The sequence below is a fragment of the Taudactylus pleione genome, unplaced genomic scaffold, assembly GCF_031769625.1.
Source record: "Taudactylus pleione unplaced genomic scaffold, aTauple2 ptg000209l, whole genome shotgun sequence".
NCBI lineage: Eukaryota > Metazoa > Chordata > Amphibia > Anura > Myobatrachidae > Taudactylus > Taudactylus pleione.
Genome location: NW_028284611.1, coordinates 3,150,211 through 3,175,350, shown reverse-complemented (window position 1 = coordinate 3,175,350; position 25,140 = coordinate 3,150,211). Strand labels below are relative to the sequence as shown.

Below are 25,140 nucleotides of genomic sequence, written 5' to 3'. Positions count from 1 at the left end.
TAAATGTTTCAGAAATGTGCCTTATATATAGTCAATGAGATTCTCCTCTGTAGCTAAAAGGCAGATACCTAAACATTGCAAAGAGGAGGTTTACCCGTTATAATTGTATTGCGGGAGAGCAGGGAGAGCAAACTATGAGAGGGAACATTCAGCGGCAGGACTTTCATTTTAGTGGTGGTCAGTTAATAATACAAAGCCGCTGCATAGCCCTGAATCAGCTGCTGTATTACCGGGAGAGAGGCTTCCGGATGGGTTACAAATAGCAGGACGTTATCAGCAAACAGACAAATCCTATGGTGGGAGTCATCAATAATAGGACCACCAATAAGAGGTGAGGCACAAATACTGTACGTTCCCCCAAGGGTTTAATTGCAAAAGCAAACAGTAGGGGAGAAAGGGATCAACGTTGTCTAGAACTATCAACAATAGTAACTAGGAAACACCACACCACAAAGCCTGCACCTATTATACTTACTTTAAGCGACTGACCAGTAGGTAAAGATTAATCCAACAGAAGGCAGAGATGGTCTCTGAGGTGGGCTGAGGAGTGTGAATATCACCTTTCAAATCATAGAGAGGGGCAATAATCTTTTAACACTGTAAATCATTTATTGTCATTAACCCTTTTTGGATATCTAAAACCAAAATCTCTAAAAAAAAATTGATTGTACCGAGAACATCTATATAATATGGCATATATTACCAGTTCTCCTGAAAATGCAGAGTATTATTTCATTAGGCCCAATGTGGTACATCTGGCACTAATTATCAGCAATAAACAATATTTGTGAGTATATAATGAAATACACTGCTGCAATTCTATAGCAATATATTTTGTTGAAATGGCTAATATAGAAGATGTGCCAATTAAAGAAGCCGTATTGCTGGATACTACATAGTGCTTCCATATCAGTGGTGCATGGAGCAGTCACACACCACACAACCAGCACCTATTATACTTACCTCTCCGGAGTCTCGCATTGGCGCTGAATTTACTATAAAGAAAATGTAGAGTACATGAGGGTGGCACCATATTCCCAGAGACCTGCCAAAGTCTACTTACCTGCGCCACCCGCGAAAGATATGTTATGAGGAGTTAGATTTTCTTCAAGACTGTTTAACTCCTCATAAGATATTTCCGCGTGTGTAACAGGCCCATAAGCGATAATGAATAGGCTCCTAAGGGTCAGCTCCCAAACATCTTCATCCAGGGCCGTAGCCAGGGCCAGATTAACAATGGGGCGGTTGGAGCTACAGCTCCAGGCCTCCACATAAAAATAGGCCCATTGTCATGACATGATGTTGACTCTCCATCTGCTCTCCACACGGTCAGCCATAAATCATAAGTAGTACAATTGTATTTCTATTTACCTTACAAAATGAAGGATTTTTTCCTTTTACATATTTAGGGAGACATTGGAGCAGAGAGTATAGGGGGTACACGCCCACATGGCACTGCCCACACCCACACAGCACTGGTCACGCCTCCTCTGCTTCTCATAATAGGCCCTTTGGTCATTTTCAGCTCCAGGCCCATGTGGCCCTCAATCCGGTCCTGGCCGTAGCAAGGGTACTGTGGCCGGTGCCATCACACACGGCACCACAGGTCAGTGGGCGCAGTTTGGGCCTTTCAAATTTCTGGTTATTATCATTCTTACTTATAGCTTCCTCTTATTTCATCCCCAGCATCTCTTGGCCTCTCTTATCTCTTCCCTGGCCCTTCCCCATGAAGCCATGGCCCATTTTTGGGTGCATTATGTCCCTTTGAAAAATGAGGGGAGCACCAATGCTCTTTCTGGCACAGGGCACCAAAAAGTCTAGTTACGGCTCTGTCTTCACCAGTACATCAAGTATGTTTGTTACAAAATAAATGCACATAAATGCCAATAACTGACCATTGTACAGAGAATTGTACTCACATTACTCTAGATCTGTACTATGCTTCTCTAAGGATTAAGCCCTTGGGTTAGATTTACTAAGAGTTGGGTTTTCCAAGCAGCTGATAATTTAAAACAGCACTAAAATGATCTGCTAAACACACCTGGTTCTGCATGTAATATCATTTAAATTTTAAGTTTAAAGTCCAATAGATTCTGTTGCTTGCAAAGGCCACCTCCAAGTAAATCTAGCCATTTCCTGGTATCATTACTTTTATATAATATATTTGCATGGTTTCTATACAATCAGGGGTGGATGGCTTAGTCAGCCCTGACATTGTGTCTACTCTCCCCAGCCCTGTGCTGTTGGTTTGGTAACTGATGAAAGGGATATTTCTAGAAGGTTGCAAGAGATGCAGTAAGGAAGCCGACAGTCACAATGCCGACTGCTGGCTTCCCGACTGTCAAATCCTGGCAAGGAACTAATGACACTCATTGAAATCCCGACACCTTTCATTAGACCTACGCCGGGAGCCCGACCAGGGCCGCCGAGAGGGGGATGGGGGCGGGTACAGATTACCGGGGCCCGGGCTTCCTGAGGGGCCTGACAGGGGCCCGGGTCTGGCTCCGCTCTCCCTCCCTCTCAGCGTTTGCTGAGCTGCAGTGGAGACTGCTCATGGCTGCTGAGCAGCAGCCACAGCAGTCTCCTATGCCTGTGGGGGGAGCGATCACACTGATCGTGCCCCCCCTGGCTTTGAGCAGGGCTGAGGGGGCCCAGAGCCCCCCCTCCCCAGCGCGCAGCGCCGCTGCAAATCTTTTTTTGGGGGGGGAAGGGGGTGTGGCCACGCCTCCCACGATTAGGTCACGCCCCCTATTCCCCGGGCCCACCGCGGCTCTCAGCGGGCCTGAGCCCGACACCTGGCATACTGATCGAAGGTAAGGCAGGCACTTGGTGCTGACAGCCGCAGGGGGTAAGGGTTAGGTTAGGGGCTCCTGGGGGGAGCTTAGGGTTAGGCACCCCCCAGGGGACTTAGGTTTAGGCTGCGGGAAAGTGGGGGTAGGTTTAGGCACTAAGGGGGGGTTAGGGTTAGGCACTTGGGGGGAGGTTAGGGTTAGGCACCCCTAAGGGAGGGTTAGGGGGTAGAATAGGGTTAGTTGTATTTACCTTTTTAGGTTCGGGATCTTCACCGCTGCCAGGCTTCCGCTGTCAAGATTTGAACCATGCGTCCGGCGGTATAACATATTAATTCCGGTTGCATTACATGTTTTCTAACTTTCTGGTTTTTTTTATTATACTTTCCTATTTCTGGGAGTAGGATGACTTGATGAAACAAAGACAGAGGATTTGGGAGACCTGTGAAGATTCCTCCAGGAACAAATGTAAAGTTGTTATTGAGAAGCTCATGTCCGGCGTGGACAAGTGCATAAAAGAACAGAAATACCACGTTCCTGGAGGACACAACAGATTTGTCACAGACAAAGACCGAATAATAAAGAAATATAACCAAGAACCCGACAAAGGCGTAAAGGTAGAGATAAGATTGGTTCTTGTTATTAGTGTGATATTGATCTGTACCTTTGGCAATGTCTGATCTGTGTATTACTGCAATGTATATTCTGTGATCCCTCACTCAGCACCTAGTACTCTAACCAGTGCCTCAGTGCCTCAGTGCCTCCAGCTACATATATCATTGTGCTGCAAGGGGAGGAGGATTAGTCTGATCAGTGTGTTACTGTAATGTATATTCTGTGATCCCTCACTCCACACCTAGAACTCTAACCAGTGCCTCAGTGCCTCCAGCTACATATATCATTGTGCTGCAAGGGGAGGAGGATTAGTCTGATCAGTGTATTACTGCAATGTATATTCTATGTTTTCTCATTTTCCACCCGGCTTCTTCACCTAACAGTCTAGTCAGTTCTTTATTGTCTCCAGCTACTGTACCTATGACATTGTGCTGCAAGCGAGGGAGGACAAGTTTCCTGGACTATGCTGGGCTGAGCATTGCTTCCCACACATGTATATTAACACTATGGGGATGATTCAGAGGTGGATGCAGTTGCATCTTTTGGATCTATAAATGGGTGAACTTGAGTATTTAGATTTTGAGGATGTTTCAATATTAGAACAGGAAACGTGAAGATAAGAAGATAAGAAATAACTCTTACCTTTGAAAAATGTATATGAGGATGATAGGGATAAAAAAAATCTATAAAATAAGAGCCTATAGTAACAATTATAAAGACTCATTCAAAATGAAGGGGAAAAGGGAGTCCTACTGTATTATCGAAATGGAATATATGAAATTGATAAACATAGGAATAGTAATAGACAATCCCTGTAGACCATATAGACAATAAGTAACTAATTGTTTTTCCATCCCCTTAAGCAACAGATATGATCCCTTGGAGTACAACATAAGGAAAGATTTTATATATATATATATATATATATATATATTTATTTTTTTCAGAAGGGAGAAGCAACAGCTATCCCTCAAACTATGATTTTTGAGATAGATAAAAAAAACACAAAAAATTTAAAAGACGGAAAAGGAGAGGTGCAATTTAAAAAAAATGTATCAATAAGGAAAAACTTCAAAAAAAGAGACAACAATAAAAAAGAAAGAATAATGTTAAATTCAATATATGGGGGAGAGTAAAATATATAATAATAGTACACATATTTTAACAAGGATGACAAAATGTTTTATGAAAGGGCTTACAATTTGCCCCAAATAATTTTTCCAAACAATTTGATTTCTAAGTAGACTTTCCAAAGTTTGTAAAAAAGTTATCTCTAAAAAAATTCTTCCATAAAGAGAAGGTGGAAGAAGAGAAAAAATATAAACATAAAACAAAATGACTTTTGCAAAAAAATCATTTTTCAAACCCACACATGTGAGGAAATGATTTGTAGAAATGTTTAGCAAACTTGTGTTGGAGGACCTGAAAAAGAAGGATTTTGGTAAAAAAATGAAAAAAAAAACATATACTAAACAAATAACATGACAAAGAAAGAAAGGTGGGGAGTGATACTAATAAATACTGAAGAGCATATTCAGAAACCACAAGAACTACTTATGGATACTGTAACATATATTGCTTTAAGAGAGAACCCAATTGAAATGATAAACAAAAATCTAAACTATATATTTTGTTTAATAAATATCATTAAAAAAGATGTTTTAACAGAGAAAGAAAGTGATTATATTAAAATATTAGATCATGTTAAACCAGTAATATATGGGCTCCCTCAGATCCACAGGGACAAAAAAAATCTTTACTGACTAATTATATCAGGGGTAGGTTCCATTACATCCAATTTGACCCAAATGATAAATTACTATCTTGAACCTATGGTTATGATAGGACAATTGTATCAGACAGATTCAAAAGATGTTATTAATAAATTAACATGGTGGAATAGAAAGAAGCGTACTTGTTCGCAACAGCAGACGTAGGATCTCTGTACCCATTTATTTAACATGAGAAGGGCCTTAAGGCATTAGAACACTTTTAGAACACTTTTACGTACAGGAAGAAATTGATGTGGACTTTAAAAAACTTCATATTACACGGCATCAATTTTATACTTAAAAATTTTTTATTTCCATTTGGAAGAAAATTGCTTCTTCCTGCAGCGGTCTGGCATGGCAATGGGTACGAGAATCACCCACTGTTTCACCAATTTATATATGAGCTTCTGGGAGGAACGTCATATTTGGTGAGAGCTGGGGGTGGAGCCGGTATATACAGTAGATTATTTAATTTTTGTTTGGAGGGGGAGTTTAGAAAAATGTAGTGAGTTCTGAGAAGGCCTAAATATAGATATGTTTATAGATTCAAATTCACCTATCCCATAAGTGAGTTAGAAGTAAATTTTTTAGACCTCATAATATATATATTAAAAAATAAAGGTTTGTACTAAGAAGTTTATAAGCCTACTGATAGCAATTCTTACATACTGTAGATGTTAAAAGTAGTCATTATCTGAATTGGTTAAAAGGTGTTCCAGGGAGTCAGTTTAGGTGCATTAAATAATATTGTTTGGAAAGTATGGTCTATAAAGAAGAAGCCTCACAAATGAGAGAACAATTTTTAAGAAAAGGCTATAACCATATTTTCTTGGATAAATTAATAGAGGATGTGAATCAGATAACTGTATATAGAGAAGAACTTTAGAGATAATAATAAAATAGAAAATAAACTGGGTTACCATAGGAATATCCTTATTAAGGATACAGTCTTAAAAGATCCGATCCCACAACAAGCCAGTAGTGATACACAAGAAGGCTCCTAACATAAAAGATCAGTTAGAAAAAAGCTCCTATATTGCCAAAAAATATGTGTAATAAAATAATTAAATCTAAGGGCTGTTATAGATGTGGCCTATTTATTAGCTGCAGGAACTATAAAAGTACTGAAGGGGGAAAGATTTAGAAATTTGTATCCAATACAACTAAAAAGGAATATTGTATCAAACAGTTCGTAATATGTTACAGCAAAAATATAATATACTGTATTTGGTACAATTTAAATGTTTGAAACAATATATAAGAAAAACAAGTAGATAATTTAAAATAAGAATGGCAGAACAGTTGTGTAATATTAAAGTGTGGAAAACCATTCTATGTCAGCACATTTTAAAGAATACCAATCATGTTCTGTGAATGATATAAATACATTTTACAATCATTGAACAAGTTAGTGGAAATTGGAGAAAGAATAATATAGTGAAAGTTCTAGCACAAGCGGAAATGCGCTGGATTTGTGAGATAGGTACATTAAGTAGAAATGGGCTTAATGCAGATTACGAATTAAAATGGTTTCTGCAAAATATAATTATTACTTTTCTGTATAAATATCTCTTTTTCTGTATGAATGTATATATGAGTGTATATATTTTTGTTCATATTTCATATAATGATGGTAATATGTTTTTTTTTATAAATGAGCATACTGTATTCAAATCATATCATGTTTGATATAGCAATTATATGTTTTAAAGTATTAATAGATTTATATGATAGCAAAATTATATTAATTGATATGCTGATATTACGCTTGCCCACAAAGTTATGGTATAAGTAACTAAGTAATTGGTATAGTAATTGTTTGACATCTTATAGCTTGCCGGAAATCTGGGAGGATAAAAGTGACCTCCTGACCACAGTCACTTATGCCTTGCCAAAATCCCAGTCAGGTTGAATCACATCTGCGTCAGTAAGTGAAGGTGGTCATGTTTAGCAGTGGGATCTATGATTCTTAATCGCTCCAGGAAACCTGCAACTTTAGAATCTTGTTCATTTAGAAAGTGGAGGAGATTCAGAACCAGGCGGCAGTGTTGTAAAGGGGCGCAGAAATAGAACAGAGGTCCCGGGCTTTAATATCATACTGACACCATGTAATATAACTGTGCACTTCCAGTTGTCCACTAAGCTGACTTGCTCCTGTTTGCTGGCAAGAAGAAAGACAAAGATCTTTTACTAACGATAATGAGTTCTTAATTAAAGCAGAGGATGTTACAATATTAATTTATGTGTATTTTTTTTTATAGAACATTTTAAATAGAATTACTTTTGGAGTTTGAGAGGAATATACACTAAGGTGTCTAGCATTTGGGTTTGTGGGACATATTTAAAGAAAGTTTTTTTAAATCTCATATGCAACAAGCACTTTTTAAAAAACACTTAGTTTTATTTTAAGCTAAATATTTATTTCCATCACAAATGTAATAATATTGTCAGAGCTGTGAGCAGTATTTGAGTAAAAGCTGTTAGGAGAAAAATAATACTCTAAGGCTAAGGAACGCTTAAACAATGTTGGTAAATGAATGCATAATTCATTGAGATATACAATCTGACACATGTGTATATATATCCACAAAAAAAAAAAATCTCTATATATATATATATATATAATTATATAAATATATATATATATATATATATATATATATATACACACAAACAATGATATAAATACAAAAAAGAATGGCTGGAATCCAATCTGTCTGAAATCATTAAATATGACCGGTATAATCTCTCTGCTCAATCTCTCTGCTGATGTAGCATGGTGTACTGGATCGAGCAAATGTAAGTAAGGATGGTGCACAGAGATTTATATGCTTCATGCATAACAAATACCTCACTTATACTCCTGATTAGTGGACTAGGAGCCAGTGAAAAACATTGCTCCATTTACATTTGTTGTACTGCGAAATAAATGTGTTACTGTTATCTGCACTAGCTGTTTGTGTAGTTGTATGACGTCTCTGGCTATCCATGATATTCAAGAACTCTTTTGGGAGTTGTTGGTTTCACTAATGATTTACTTAGACCTTTGTGGAAAATAACTGATGCATAAATATTAAGTACAGTTACTAGGGATATACAGTATAGTAACATGTAATACTAATAATAAACAAGTCATGGTTTCTATTTAAAGGCTGAAGACGTTCTTCAGGAATATTTGAAACAATTGGAGGACCTAGAAACTATAATCCGACAGACAGACAAAGCTTTGTCAGGTGGGACAATTTCATATACAGTATTCCACCAACCCATAACAATACAGGAATATGACCTTACAAATAGCTTGTGATAGGAAATACAACCGATTATTTGATTATATATCTCTGCTTCCAGCTAAGAAGCCCAAAATAACTAAAGTGACCAACCCATCGGACTGTAACCAGCTCACTTCATATATTCAGAGCTACCAGCTGCCTACTGAGCGCTTCCACCGGATGCTTATACAACTCTTTGGCTTTGCCGGCCATGGGAAGTCTTCTTTCGTAAACTCCTGCCTGTATGTGGTGGGAAACGACAAATACCAGGACCAAGCAGGAGAAGCCACATCAGACGGAGGGAAAACTATAGACAGAAGAGGGTACGAGCTCACGGATAGTATCACCATCGTGGACAATCGTGGATTCGGCAAGATGGACTCCCCTGAAGCCTGGGAAATTTATGCTCAGCTCTGTAAGTTCTTTCTTCTTGATCATAAGATTTGGGAGACTATAAAGTTGAGCAAAGCCCTTTCTCTGAGGTTTTCTCTGGAGAAAATGGTTTCTTCACCTTCTCTCAGTATATGAAAGGTTAACACTGGAGAAATCAGGAATTTGTCTAGGACTCACTTAATTTTAGTTGCTTCCTACTATATATGTAGATGTCTATGGGAATTATGGCTTAATCCCCATTTAAGAGCTGTTAAAAAGTAGCTGACCATGCATATGTATTCCATAGTTTTCTCTTCTCTCTCCAAGGTAATTTTGTGCCTTTAGATGAGATTGTTTTGTGGAACAAGAGCCTACAAGAAAGGATCAAAGTGTTGACAAAGGAAGGAAATGAGGAAAACCTGGATGTCATAGTGCCCGTTCTTATATACAGGTACATATCTGTAACTGCAATCTGGAACCTTTCTATATAACACCAATGGGAAAATGTACTACTGTAAGCAGCATTTTCAATGTGCCACCTCCAAATCACAGGACTTGTTCTATTATCGATTGTTTTTGGAAGGTGAAAACCCCAAATCACTGCCATTGTTTCACGCCTTGCATCATAGATCATATTGCCAAAGACATTTAGTCCAATCCAAACCAGTTGTAATACATTAAGTTTTACCCTACATTAGCTACAATAATACAAAAAAGGAATGAAACCTGTTCCCGTTCTGTGACAGCCTGTGTTACTCACCATCGGTCTCCCAAACCTAGAGATGCCCAGCTAAATTCTATAATGCCATATAGCATTATTCCCTTCCTTGTACACCTGGGACATGGCTGCCACAATAAATGATACATAGTGCCCATTTATGTCATACTTAACTTTTTAGAAATAAATTCAGAGAGATTATTATGGTAAAGTCAATGTCTGGCACCTACCACATCACAAGGTGGTGCGTCCTGCCTCTGCCCAATGGGTATGGTACCAAATATCAACATTTTTAATTTCGACATATTCTAAATTCATCATTCATAATGACAACACTGACATAATGTCGACATTGTGAATGCTGCAGCCAGCATGTCGATAAGAAATTTTTCTATAGACTTATCAACCCTAAACCCAACAAAAATGCAGCCTAACCTTAAAAATAGGGAAAAATGGCCTTTCGTCATTCTGAACATAAACCGAGCAAAACACATTGGTAAAAAAACATTCAGCCGAATACACTAAAATTATTAGCAAATTATACATAATATATAATTAGTTATATTCTACAGGGACCTGGATAAAGGAGACACCTAGAGTAGTGGTGCTAACAACACAAGATACTTAGTGCCAGCTCTACCCCATTGGTGTACCTAGGCATCTGTGTGCAAGGTGGGTAGGAGACAAGTGGGAAATGACAGTTTATTTCCAATACTGATAGCGGAACAAACCAGTCTTAGGACCTGATTCAGCAAGTATCGCTGATACGATGGCAGCTGCAATTGCGCACGCAGGTCTGGTACAAAAGTAACGCTCTCCCTCTCCTATCAGACTCTTCACCTCTCTACAAATCTCCAAACAAGCTCTCAAGACCCCCTACTTCATCATCATAGCCTTCCAGCCCTCATCCTAACCTATGTCATGCTCTCTCCTCCCTATCTTCCCCTTCTGTGTCACGCCTGTCTGTCTGCCCCTCCCCTTTAGAATGTAAGCTCTCACGAGCAGGGACCTCTTCCCTCATGTTCTTCTCTTTTTTTCTACTCCTTACTCCCTACAAGGGCACCTATCACGTGACTGCCAACTTCCTGCTGCTTATTGTGAGTGTTTTATTTGCTATTGCAGCAATGTATATAAACCATGTCCTTGTCCTGCATTGTAATGTACTAAAAGTTACTTGTTTCTTGTTCCCTTACTAGTTTTATGTACTGTACTACTGTATGTAAGGTGCTGCGGAACACTTGTGGCGCCATATAAATAAAGGATAATAATAATTATGATAATAATAATAATAATAATAATAATAATAATAAGTGCAATTGTAAAGCATTTGCATAAGCTATATGCAGATGCCTACTTCCCCTCTCGCACATCCATAATACCTTGTAATCCAGACAAAACATAGGTAACATTGAAGTACACTTGCATAATTACAGTAGGTTAGACTTCATTTATACTGTAAATTGCTAACTTTCCTGGACACAGAGAGTACTCAGGCTGCGTATGCCGTTGTAGTGGCTAATTTATGCACGCCCCCTGTAACGGCGTTCAAACGCATTGGCACACCTACGTTTCTCCAAACACCTGCCCCGTCACCATCCCCAAATGCTGACATGCTGTCAATCACTCTGCGATTGCTCCACGTGGTCTCTGTGATCTCAATGCGATCGCAGAGCCGCATTCACGCACATGCATACGCATGCACAGTACGCAACAATTGTCCATGATTTCCATGCACAAGCGATTTTAATAGTGATCCTTGCTGAATCAGGCCCTTAGTGTTCAGAAACTGCTTTGTAGTACAGTTCCAAGCGCTGGTATTCAATTGTAGCCCCTAGCAATGTACTGTACATTTATTTTATTTATAGTGTGCCACAAGTGATCCGCCACTCCATACAGAGGGCAAAACAATAAGACAGTACAGGGTAAAACAATACAGTACAATAATGTAGACAAGTAACAAATAACACTACACATACGCACAGCCACTGCTGGGAGAGCTGGTTCAGCTGAACTTGGTTTTCTCAGCAATAAGTAACTTAGATGTGTTGTCCCTCTGTAGTGAAGAAAACAGCTGAACCTTCCCAGTAGGTGATGTAGTCGGACAGAACCCGATATCTCTCTTAATTCCATATTGTTACAGAAGGGTTCTTGTAGGTTACTGCATGAACTGAAATCAGGATCCTGTGTACACTGCGGGTAGACGCTGTCCCTCTTTCCATGCAGGATCACTTAATGTAATTTTGGCTTCTAAGATGGTACTTCATGGCATATGCATATTTATAATAGGTGCAGGGTCTGCAGTGCACATGGGTCCCTGAGTCCAGGTGTCCCTACACCACACACCCTATACCCAGCCAATGTTCCCAGTGATATCTTCAGAAAGATGGCACCATGTGGTGAAAGCATAGACTCTGGCACTGTGCCAGAGACTTTGCATGTGGCATCTTCCTGAATATCACTGGGAAGATGGAGCTGGCCATGGGAGGTAGGGTGGGTGGGGACTGCTGATTGGATGAGAGAGGGCCACTGCAATTAATGCACCCTATAATAGCAGAACTCGACAATTGGCACCAAACTGTCCACCATGTTGTTTATCTTGAGGTTAAAGAATGACATGATCACACCCATGGCAATTTGTCCATGGCTGCACCATCTGAGGGACACAGTCAGAACATTAGTTTGTGGAAGTCACTCTGCAAAAGTTTTGAAACTCAGTTTAGCCCCAGGAACCAGTGTCCTCAAGCTTCTGATCCGCCCTAAAGTGTGACCTCTTCATTAACAATATATTCCACATTGGTGCACTCTTTTGTAGCCCTGAAAGGGGGGTTGTCAATAATCTTTTTTTATTTATTTTCTATTTTGTTTTCTTTTTGCAGTTCGGAACAATCCCTCAGTGATCAGGGATTTGAAAGCATCAGAGGTTTCCTAAAATATGCCCAAAAACTAACTGGTAAATCAATGACAAAATGTTTATAACACGTTGCTTTGATTTTAATCCTTAATAACAGCATATAAGATCTCACATTGTAATTCATGTTTTGAGGATACAGTTAATTACCAGTGATGGGTCCACGTGAGTTCCCAGTAACATCACACCCGGTAAGTGCTGATATCGTTTTCCTAGATGGGAACAAAATTTAGAAACTGCTGAAACGAGAGATAGTTGATAATATGACATAAAAGCCAAAGAAGGGAAAGATGATCAATCAAAATATAAACTACAACTATGAAAGTGTAAACCAGGTCATTACTCAGGTCATTACTCAGGTCATTACTCGGGTCATTACTCGGGTCATTACTCAGGTCATTACTCAGGTCATTACTCGGGTCATTACTCAGGTCATTTGATTTAATAATACGAGATCGCATATTATCCTGCACACAATCGACACCCATATCCAAGGTTATTGATGATTCCAGCTAAAACTAATAATACAGATTTGGGGGGAGATAGGCAACATAAATAAAAGTTACTTACCTGCACTCCCCCGATCATGTGGATCCAATTCTGCCTCAAATGGACCCAAGTAAGAGATCCTTCTTTTGTTAGGTGTTGTATTTTTGGTACTGCCAGCAGAATTGTTATACCTTCCCTATGATCTGCTTATCCAGGCTAAGTTAGACTATCTCACTTAATTCAACCTAAAACTTATTTAAGATTTTGGCATAAATATCCTTTATCTGGGGGCAATTTAACAGCAATATATTTAGTATTCCAACAGTCAGGCTTCTACTGAAATATGAGAAGTACATTGCTATACTAAGCAACAATGACAGAAATCAGGACAGTGATATTCCCGGGTTGTGGGGCAGTGTAAACAGGTCCCGTTTACAGCGTAGGAACAGCCAGCTCATCGGCACTTAGAGATGATGTCATCTCCAAGTGCCAACAAAAATCTTAACACTGCACCCATGTGCAATGTAAATGGCCCGACCCAGGAACAACCCAGGTCAGAGCTGCAATGTGAACGTGGTCTGTCCCGAGTTGGAACCAAGTTCCAAATCCTGGTTTAGACTGGAATTTTGCTGTAAAAGGGGTATTTTATATCAAAGATTAGATTTATCTGCTAGAAACCAGATATACTGTATGCAGAAGGGAATGGGTATGTAATGCCGGCTGTCGGATGCCTCCTGCCAGAATACAGACAGTGGCATCCCGATGGTGGGTATCTCAACAGGGGTAGGGTAAGTATACTTACCCTTCCCCCTCCCCCCCCTAACCCTCCCTTCTTGTAGCCTAACCCTAGCCCCCCCACCCTGCACCCTAGCCCTTTCAGTTAGTGCCTAAACCTAACCTTCCCCCCTTAGTGCCTAAGCCTCCCCTCTAGGGGTGCCTAACCCCAACCTCACCCCCAACCAAATCCCAATCCCGCTATGCTACCTAAACCTAATCCTCCCCCCCCCCGTGGGTAAGGGTGCCCCAGACTTACCACATTTGGGCTGGCATCCTTTGGCAATCCGGTGCCAGGGTTAAGATAGGTATCGGTATTGCGATGCCTATCTTAAGTCCCATGTCGGGCTTCCCCCGTTGGGTCTCATAACTACATCCCATGCAGAAGAATCTTCTATTCCTTGAGGCATGTAAACCAAGATCATGGTTTCCCAACAGGTCAGGTTTTCGGTACAGATGCGCCCAGTTACATTGTTGCTGATTGCGCAAAAAACATGCGCACGCATCCTGCCATGCGACTACCCACACCTTCATATGTTACGCTACGGCATGCACTGCGATCGCACAATGCAATCCTATGGACGCACAGGTGCGATTGCAGTGCACGTATTTGCTTGCAGAAATGTGTAGCTGGGCAAATCTGTATTTCTGTTTATGGAGCTTGGTGGTATAATTACTGACCAAGTCATTGTAGATGTTAATATATTTGAGGAAGAAATACTGAAAACATGATCTGTTGGCAGGTTGTAGTATACCGGAGCTGGGAAAACTGACTTACATAATAGCAATATAGGAGGCATCACACAATCACTTTTTAGGAGGGATAATTTATTAATTTATTGTGAAGTTGGAGAATATCTATGGCTGCATCTAAAGACTGTGAAAAATAATACCTGGAAAAAAAAAAAGTTTCCTTGGCACTAATTAAACAGAATTGTGAATAATATATACATGTGAGAGCTTTTGGTGTATTTAAAAGTATATGTAAAATTACTTAATAGCTGCAGCTAGTTTCAAGGTAATTAGTGAGAAAACCTAATAAACAGAACCAACACAAAGAAGTGAAACTGCGCTAATCAGTACAGAATAGCCGTATGAAAAATCATTGAATGGCGGTATGGCAGAATAAGTAATGGTCAAGACACACCAAGGCAAAGTAAAATGCAGATTTAATTCAAGATACAATTGTGCAATATTTAATAGAACTAAATGTAAAAACAATCATATTGCACTTGATAGTAAAAAATCCAGGTCACATTCTTTATATCCCATAGGAATGCTTGAAAAGAATATACTATGCGCCATGTGTACGGTTATTGCCAATGATTTAAATTAGGGGTGAGCGGGTTCGGATTTCTGAAATCCGAACCCCCCCGAGCCCCCCCGATCCGAGTCCGATCCGAGTCAGGCTCGACTTTTCCCGCCTGACTCGGATCTGACATCGAGGCAAAACGTCATCATCCCGCCTTCCGAGTCTCGCGGGTTTTGGATCCTATATAAGGTACCCGCGTCGGCGCCATTTTCTCACTCGGCTGTGGACAGTGAAGAGGGAGGGTGGGAGTTAGTGCTGTGTAGTGTAGTGTAGTGTAGTGCTGCTGTTGTCCACTACTTCAAAGTCCATAGGGGCTGGCTGTGTTGTGCTGTGCTGCTGTTGTTAATAGGGGCTGTGTCCACTACTTCAAAGTCCATAGGGGCTGGCTGGACTGTGTTGTGCAGTCAGTTCTCCATAGGGGCTGTGTCCACTCCAAAGTCCTGTGCAGTGTCCCAGTCCTAAAGGGGTGCTGTAGTGTTGTCCAGGGGGTGCTCTGTCCATCAGGGGTGCTCCCCCCAAGTGCTAAAAAAATAATATATTTTCTGTGTTTGTGAATTGTGTGCGCAGTAGCCGCACGTGCATCAACAAAGTAGTGCCAAGCGTGCGCCTGTGTCATAAGTAAAGGGCCGGCTGGCTTGACCGTTAAAGGGTGCTGTAACCCCCGAAAGTACACTCCAGTCCAAACCAAAAAAAAATTATTTTCTGTGTTTGTGAATTGTGTGCGCAGTAGCCGCACGTGCATCAACAAAGTAGTGCCAAGCGTGCGCCTGTGTCATAAGTAAAGGGCCGGCTGGCTTGACCGTTAAGGGTGCTGTAACCCCCGAAAGTACACTCCAGTCCAAACCAAAAAAAAAATTATTTTCTGTGTTTGTGAATTGTGTGCGCAGTAGCCGCACGTGCATCAACAAAGTAGTGCCAAGCGTGCGCCTGTGTCATAAGTAAAGGGCCGGCTGGCTTGATCGTTAAGGGTGCTGTAACCCCCGAAAGTACACTCCAGTCCAAACCAAAAAAAAAAATATTTTCTGTGTTTGTGAATTGTGTGCGCAGTAGCCGCACGTGCATCAACAAAGTAGTGCCAAACGTGCGCCTGTGTCATAAGTAAAGGGCCGGCTGGCTTGACCGTTAAGGGTGCTGTAACCCCCGAAAGTACACTCCAGTCCAAACCAAAAAAAAAAATATTTTCTGTGTTTGTGAATTGTGTGCGCAGTAGCCGCACGTGCATCAACAAAGTAGTGCCAAACGTGCGCCTGTGTCATAAGTAAAGGGCCGGCTGGCTTGACCGTTAAGGGTGCTGTAACCCCCGAAAGTACACTCCAGTCCAAACCCCCAAAAAAATTATTTTCTGTGTTTGTGAATTGTGTGCGCAGTAGCCGCACGTGCATCAACAAAGTAGTGGCAAGCGTGCGCCTGTGTCATAAGTAAAGGGCCGGCTGGCTTGACCGTTAAGGGTGCTGTAACCCCCGAAAGTACACTCCAGTCCAAACCAAAAAAAAAATTATTTTCTGTGTTTGTGAATTGTGTGCGCAGTAGCCGCACGTGCATCAACAAAGTAGTGCCAAGCGTGCGCCTGTGTCATAAGTAAAGGGCCGGCTGGCTTGACCGTTAAGGGTGCTGTAACCCCCGAAAGTACACTCCAGTCCAAACCTAAAAAAAAATTATTTTCTGTGTTTGTGAATTGTGTGCGCAGTAGCCGCACGTGCATCAACAAAGTAGTGCCAAGCGTGCGCCTGTGTCATAAGTAAAGGGCCAGCTGGCTTGACCGTTAAAGGGTGCTGTAACCCCCGAAAGTACACTCCAGTCCAAACCAAAAAAAAATTATTTTCTGTGTTTGTGAATTGTGTGCGCAGTAGCCGCACGTGCATCAACAAAGTAGTGCCAAGCGTGCGCCTGTGTCATAAGTAAAGGGCCGGCTGGCTTGACCGTTAAGGGTGCTGTAACCCCTGAAAGTACACTCCAGTCCAAACCTAAAAAAAAATTATTTTCTGTGTTTGTGAATTGTGTGCGCAGTAGCCGCACGTGCATCAACAAAGTAGTGCCAAGCGTGCGCCTGTGTCATAAGTAAAGGGCCGGCTGGCTTGACCGTTAAGGGTGCTGTAACCCCCGAAAGTACACTCCAGTCCAAACCAAAAAAAAAAATATTTTCTGTGTTTGTGAATTGTGTGCGCAGTAGCCGCACGTGCATCAACAAAGTAGTGCCAAGCGTGCGCCTGTGTCATAAGTAAAGGGCCGGCTGGCTTGACCGTTAAGGGTGCTGTAACCCCCGAAAGTACACTCCAGTCCAAACCAAAAAAAAAATTATTTTCTGTGTTTGTGAATTGTGTGCGCAGTAGCCGCACGTGCATCAACAAAGTAGTGCCAAACGTGCGCCTGTGTCATAAGTAAAGGGCCGGCTGGCTTGACCGTTAAGGGTGCTGTAACCCCCGAAAGTACACTCCAGTCCAAACCAAAAAAAAAATTATTTTCTGTGTTTGTGAATTGTGTGCGCAGTAGCCGCACGTGCATCAACAAAGTAGTGCCAAACGTGCGCCTGTGTCATAAGTAAAGGGCCGGCTGGCTTGACCGTTAAGGGTGCTGTAACCCCCGAAAGTACACTCCAGTCCAAACCAAAAAAAAAATTATTTTCTGTGTTTGTGAATTGTGTGCGCAGTAGCCGCACGTGCATCAACAAAGTAGTGCCAAGCGTGCGCCTGTGTCATAAGTAAAGGGCCGGCTGGCTTGACCGTTAAAGGGTGCTGTAACCCCCGAAAGTACACTCCAGTCCAAACCAAAAAAAAATTATTTTCTGTGTTTGTGAATTGTGTGCGCAGTAGCCGCACGTGCATCAACAAAGTAGTGCCAAGCGTGCGCCTGTGTCATAAGTAAAGGGCCGGCTGGCTTGACCGTTAAAGGGTGCTGTAACCCCCAAAGTACACTCCAGTCCAAACCAAAAAAAAATTATTTTCTGTGTTTGTGAATTGTGTGCGCAGTAGCCGCACGTGCATCAACAAAGTAGTGCCAAGAGTGCGCCTGTGTCATAAGTAAAGGGCCGGCTGGCTTGACCGTTAAAGGGTGCTGTAACCCACAAAGTACACTCCAGTCCAAACCAAAAAAAAAATTATTTTCTGTGTTTAGCCGCACGTATATATCAAATCGATATAACATAAATGGAGGACCAAACTTTCTCCGATAAAAATAAAATAGAGAAAGATCAAGAACCACTTCCTCCTAGTGCTGAAGCTGCTGCCACTAGTCATGACATAGACGATAACATGCCATCAACGTCGTCTGCCAAGGCCGATGCCCAATGTCATAGTAGAGGGCACATACAATCCCAAATGGCAAAGTTCAGGAAAATGACCTTGAAAAAGACATTTAAATCAGCTGAAGAGAAACGTAAACTTGCCAATATGCCATTTACGACACGGAGTGGCAAGGAACGGCTAAGGTCGATCCCTAGTATGTTCATGACTAGTGGTTCAGCTTCACATGACGATGGAAGCACTCCTCCCACTAAAAAAATCAAAAGAGTTAAGCTGGCAAAAGCACAGCGAAGAACTGTGCTTTCTAAGAAGATATCACAAATCCCCAAGGAGAGTCCAAGTGTGGTGGTGGTTGCGATGCCTGACCTTCCCAGCACTGGACGGGAAGAGGTGGCTCTTTCCACCATTTGCACGCCCCCTGCAAGTGCTGAAAGGAGCACCCACAGTCCACTTGCTGATATGCAAATTGAAGATGTCACTGTTGAAGTACAACAGGATGAGGATACTGGTGTAGCTGGCGCTGAGGAGGAAGTTGGCGAGGAGGATTCTGATGGTGATGTGGTTTGTTTAAATCAGGCTCCGGGGGAGACAGTTGTTGTCCGTGGGATGAAAAAGCCCATCACGGTCATGCCTGGGCAGAAGACCAAACATTCCACCTCTTTGGTCTGGCAATATTTCTATCCAAATCCGGACAACAACTGTCTTGCCATATGTACCATATGTAAAGGTGAAATAAGTAGGGGTAGGGACGTCAACCACCTAGGAACATCCTCCCTTATACGGCACCTGCAGCGCGTTCATAAAAAGTTACTGTCAAGTTCAGAAACTTTGGCTCAGACCGTAAGCAGTCCAGGGACACCTAAATCCCGTTGTCCTGTTGTATCCAAGCGCCTGCAAACCACACCGTCAACTCCCTCCTCGTCAATTTCCTCCTTAGTCAGGATCGGAAGTAGTCCTGCAGGCCATATCACTGGCATGACTGACTCTCCTATCCGGGATTCCTCCGGAGGATCCTGCATTGCTACGCCTACTGCTGCCGCTGCTGCTGTTGCTGCTGCTGCTGGGAGTCGTTCATCATCCCAGAGAGGAAGTAGGAACACCACTACTTTTACTAAACAATTGACCCTCCAACAGTCCTTAGCGAGGAGGATGAAGTACGACAGCAGTCATCCTGAAGCAAAACGTATAACTGAGGCCTTGACTGCTATGTTGGTGTTAGACGTGCGTCCGGTATCCGCCATTAGTGCAGTGGGATTTAGACAATTGATGGAGGTAGTGTGTCCCCGGTTCCAAATCCCGTCTAGATTCCACTTCACTAGGCAGGCGATACCGAGACTGTACAGAAACGTCAGAAAAAGTGTCCTCAGTGTCCTGAAAAATGCCGTTGTACACAATGTCCACTTAACCACGGACATGTGGACAAGTGGAACAGGGCAGACTAAGGACTATATGACTGTGACAGCCCACTGGGTAGATGTATCACCTTACGCAGCAACAGCAGCAGCGTCACCAGTAGCAGCATCTCAGAAACGCCAGCTCGTTACAAGGCAGGCTACGCTGTGTATCACCGGTTTCAGTAAGAGGCACACCGCCGACAACCTCTTAGAGAAACTGAGGGAAATCATCGCCCAGTGGCTTACCCCACTTAGACTCTCCTGGGGATTTGTGATATCTGACAACGCCACCAATATTGTGCGGGCATTACATCTGGGCAAATTCCAGCACGTCCCATGTTTTGCTCACACAATAAACTTGGTGGTGCAGAATTTTCTGAAAAGCGACAGGGGCGTGCAGGAGACGCTTTGGGTGGCCCGAAAAATTTCTGGCCACTTTCGCCATTCAGCGACTGCGTGCCGAAGACTGGAGCGCCAGCAAACACTCTTGAACCTGCCCCGCCATCACCTGAAGCAAGAGGTTGTGACGCGGTGGAACTCAACCCTCTATATGCCTCAGAGGATGGAGGAGCAGCAAAAGGCCATACAAGCCTATACATCCACCTATGACATAGGCAAAGGAGGGGGTATGCACCTGACTCAAGCGCAGTGGAGAATGATTTCCGTGTTGTGCAAGGTTCTTCAGCCCTTCGAACTTGCCACACGTGAAGTCAGTTCAGACACTGCCAGCTTGAGTCAGGTCATTCCCCTCATCAGGCTTTTGCAGAAGCAGCTGGAGAAAGTGAAGGAGGAGCTAAGACGGAGCGATTCCGCTCGGCATGTGGGACTTGTGGATGAAGCCCTTCATTCGCTTTGCCAGGATTCCAGGGTGGTCAATCTGTTGAAATCAGACCACTACATTTTGGCCACCGTGCTCGATCCTAGGTTTAAAGCCTATGTGGTGTCTCTCTTTCCGGCCGACACAAGCCTGCAGAGGTGCAAAGACCTGCTGGTGAACACACTGTCAGCTGAAGCGGAACGTGACACGTCAACGGCTCCTTCTTCATTTTCTCCCGCAACTGGGGCTGCCAGGAAAAAACTTAGGTATCCTAAGCAACCCGCTGGCGGTGATGCAGGGCAGGCAGGACCAAGTTTGGACATCTGGTCCGGACTGAAGGACCTGGCAACAATTTCTGACATGTCTACTGTCACTGCATATGATACTGTCACCATTGACAGAATGGTGGAGGATTACATCGGTGACAGCATCCAAGTAGGCATGTCAGACAGTCCATACCTGTACTGGCAGGAAAAAGAGGCAATTTGGAGGCCCCTGTACAAACTGGCTCTATTTTACCTGAGTTGCCCCCCCTCCAGTGTGTACTCCGAAAGAGTGTTTAGTGCAGCCGGGAACCTTGTCAGCGAAAGGCGTAGGAGGTTGCTTCCACAGAATGTGGAGAAGATGATGTTCATCAAAATGAATTATCAGCTCTTCCAGGGAGACCAGCCTCCAGAACGTACAGAGGGACCTGTGGTGGTGGATTCAAGTGGGGACGAGTTAATACTTTGTGAGGATGAGGATGTACACACTGAAGAGGGTGAGGAATCGGTGGATGAGGAGGATGAGGATGACATCTTGCCTCCGTAGAGCCAGTTTGTGCAGGGACACATTAATTGCCAGCTTGTTTTGTGGGGGCCCAAACGAACCAATCATTTCAGCCACAGTTGTGTGGCAGACCCTGGTGCTGAAATGATTGATTTGTTAAAGTGTGCATGTCCTGTTTATACAACATAAGGGTGGGTGGGAGGGCCCAAGGACAATTCCATCTTGCACCTCTTTTTTTCTTTGCATTATGTACAGTTTGGGGCCTAGTTTTTCTAACTGCCATCCTGTCTGCCACTGCAGTGTCACTCCTAGATGGGTCACGTGTTTGTGCCGCCCACTCGTGTCGCTTAGCATAGTCATCCAGCTACCTCGGTGCAACCTTTTGGACATAAAAACACTATTGTGAGGTGTGAGGTGTTCAGAATAGACTGGAAATGAGTGGAAATTAAGGTTATTGAGGTTAATAATAGCATAGGAGCAGAAAAACCTACAAATTCTGTGATTTTAGCTGTTTTTATGCTTTTTTTCAAAAAAATACAGATCCAAAACACAAAACCCAGAACCCAAAACACGGAAGGGTGGTTTTGGCAAAACCAATCCAGATCCAAAACACGAAGAAAGATCCAGATCCAAAACCAAAACACAAAACACGAAAAGTGGCCGGTGCACACCCCTAATTTAAATGCATATAATAGAAATGGAAAAAGCCACCAATGACTAGAAGTGTGAACTACAAGTCCCAAGAGTATGTAAACAGACCCAATAAATAAAGGAAGCTGATGATATTACTAGAAGGTCCAGCTAGAGCAATGCGCGCACAGGTCCAACATGCAGCGGGGTTAACCACTGATCTTTTAAGTTGGCGCTCCCACAGAAGCACTCCCAGCCCAGACGGACGAGTGGTGCAGTCAGCGCCACTATACAATGAACTCCAGGCGCGCACAAGGAAAAGTCTTGCAGAATAAAACAAGTGGCTCAGATATCCAATAATAGTGTAGCGCAGGTCCTCTAGTTTTGCCTTAAATAGAAGCTTTTTCGAAGATAAGGGCCCATGCAAACATCTACTGTTTATATAGGGAGTGGAGAACAATTTCCTGTAATCAGTTAAAACACACCTGTGGAACCCATGTAATTTAGCCCAATCAATGTTGTTTGGTTCCAATGAACTAGCACATAAATATGTTTTAGTTAGTTGTGCAATAACATAATCAGGTGTTTCTTGACATCATAAATAATATCACAAAAATAAGATAAATAAGATAAATATATTAAAAATTCAAGCACACATAAAGATATATGTTTAGAGAGAAAAAAGTAAGGAGAAGAAAAAGGAGGAGGAAGAACATGAAGAGAAGTGGGATGAGGAAGAGGGGGAGGAGGAACAGGAAGAGGAGGAGGGAGTGGGAGGAGGAGGAGTAGTTATGGGAAGTTATTATGTTGTTAGGAACTAGTATCATATAGTGAGTAATTGCAAATGATTCAAACTCTTTGGATTGAAACTTCAGACCCTTAGCTGTATAAAGCCAGGCACGTAACCTCCACACTATCTCCCAGCTCAACATAAACATACTTTATCATTGATAGAAATATCATACAGTATGTTCAAATAATTATGTAAAAAATATTTTTGGATATTTTTGGAGAGGAACCCTACACTTTTGATCATCATAATACACCAACACATTAACCACTAGAGTAAACAGTCCTCAACACTTTAGGAAGAGTCCACAGTTTATGAGATAATTTGGGTGAAAATATAAAAAACAATGCAAACTGAAACCTAAATTCTCCTCTTTGGCAGATTAATTTTGAAATAATAGATAAACTTGATGTAGATTAAATAGACATTGTTGGTACAAAATGCAAACCACTGATAATGAAATTAATGAAATAACAAGACCACACTAATCGGTGATCTTATCAGAAAGCCATAGAAATGATTTAGCCTAAACTTGAAGAAAAGGTTAAAGTGGATCCCAATGAAATTAGAGTCCTACTTAAAGGATCGTATTTAATCTAAACATCTGGAAAACTTCCTTCTCACACAGGAGTGAATCTGTCACCCTCCCCTATCAGTTGGTTTCATATGTTGGACACCCACTAATTTGATCCCTACTTGATCTCCATCATGAACTGTATAAAAATGCTAGGAGACTCTATGATATTGGAACTTCCTAAGTATATTGTAATAATGTTCCCTAAATCTACTTTTGAGAGGTCTGATCGTACAATCCATGTACTGTAGGCCACAGGGGCACTGCAATACATAGATACAGTATACAGTATTACTATTAATAACTTGCTTCAATGGGAAGGATTCATTACTAACATTTAACTAGTATGACAGAGTCGTATTTGCTATGAACTGACAGGTAAATCACCGAGTATTACCACACTAGAAGCATAAAGCCACAGTTGAAGTATAACAGGCTGAGGGTCTCATTCAGACCCGCTCACAAGTGCCTATGCGCTCACAAGCAGGTCGATGGTGGGGCATTGCGCACATACCGCGTGTGCACGGCGTGTGCGCAAGCCCTGGGGCAAGAGAGAAATTCTCTCACTCGGGGGCTCACTACAAAAGGAGCAGCTGTCGGTGTTGATCGACAGCTCGCCCAGTTTTGTAGGCATGGTGTGGGGGTCGCGAGACAAATGGAGGCGTTCCTGAAGGAACGCCTGCCGTTTGCAGGTGGGCCTACTGACATCACCAGTGATGTCAGTAGGGTGCTTCCTGCTCTGTTAGAGCAGGAAGCTGCCTGGGGCTTGCGGTAGAGAAGACCCTACTGCAGGGGTCCCCTCGCAAGCCCCCAAACCCACAGCTTAGCGAACGGCCAGGAGGCCGCCTTTCAAAAGAAAAGTGGCCACCCTCATTTAGAGCGAGCGCTCGCATTTTGCAAGTGGCTCTGAATGAGGTCCTGAGTCTCCCATATCCAAATATTGTGAAATATGGAATTTTCCAAAATACAGAATATTTGGAGCTTGACTGTGATAGTGGCACCTTAGCTTACTGATGGTTCAAACGTTGTTTAATGCTAAAATTATTACAAATATTGAATAAAACTAAACTCAGGCTGTGTGTATAAGGTGTATATGAAACATAACTGAATTTCGCATATGTACACAAACTTTGTTTGATGCAGAAAAGTATTATTAATATTGTATAAAATGACCTGCAGGCTGTGTGTATAAGGTGTATACACTGACCTGCAGGCTGTGTGTGTATAAGGTGTATACAATGACCTGCAGGCTGTGTGTGTATAAGTTAGGGGTGTGCACCGGCCACTTTTCGTGTTTTGCGTTTTGGTTTTGGATCTGGATCTTTCTTCGTGTTTTGGATCTGGATTGGTTTTGCCAAAACCACCCTTTCCGTGTTTTGGGTTCTGGGTTTTGTGTTTTGGATCTGTATTTTTTTTTAAAAAAGCATAAAAACAGCTAAAATCACAGAATTTGTAGGTTTTTCTGCTCCTATGCTATTATTAACCTCAATAACCTTAATTTCCACTAATTTCCAGTGTATTCTGAACACCTCACAGTTCACAATAGTGTTTTTATGTCCAAAAGGTTGCACCGAGGTAGCTGGATGACTATGCTAAGCGACACGAGTGGGCGGCACAAACACGTGGCCCATCTAGGAGTGATACTGCAGTGGCAGACAGGATGGCAGTTTGAAAAACTATGCCCCAAACAGTACATAATTCAAAGAAAAAAAAGAGGTGCAAGATGGAATTGTCCTTGGGCCCTCCCACCCACCCTTATGTTGTATAAACAGGACATGCACACTTTAACAAAGCAATCGTTTCAGCGCCAGGGTCTGCCACACAACTGTGGCTGAAATGATTGGTTCATTTGGGCCCCCACAAAACAAGCTGGCAATTAATCTGTCCCTGAACAAACTGGCTCTACG

The 25,140-nt window shown here is 42.2% G+C and overlaps 1 protein-coding gene across 1 annotated transcript in view; it reads left to right on the top strand.

The window, feature by feature from the left end:
- LOC148517821 (guanylate-binding protein 3-like) overlaps positions 1 to 25,140 on the top strand; it is a 54,384-nt gene that overhangs the window by 14,129 nt on the left and 15,115 nt on the right. The window contains exons 7-11 of the mRNA XM_088478185.1: positions 3,194 to 3,406; positions 8,328 to 8,409; positions 8,528 to 8,863; positions 9,148 to 9,271; positions 12,415 to 12,488. Coding sequence (XP_088334311.1) covers positions 3,194 to 3,406; positions 8,328 to 8,409; positions 8,528 to 8,863; positions 9,148 to 9,271; positions 12,415 to 12,488 — 829 coding nt within the window. The remainder of the gene's footprint in view (positions 1 to 3,193; positions 3,407 to 8,327; positions 8,410 to 8,527; positions 8,864 to 9,147; positions 9,272 to 12,414; positions 12,489 to 25,140) is intronic.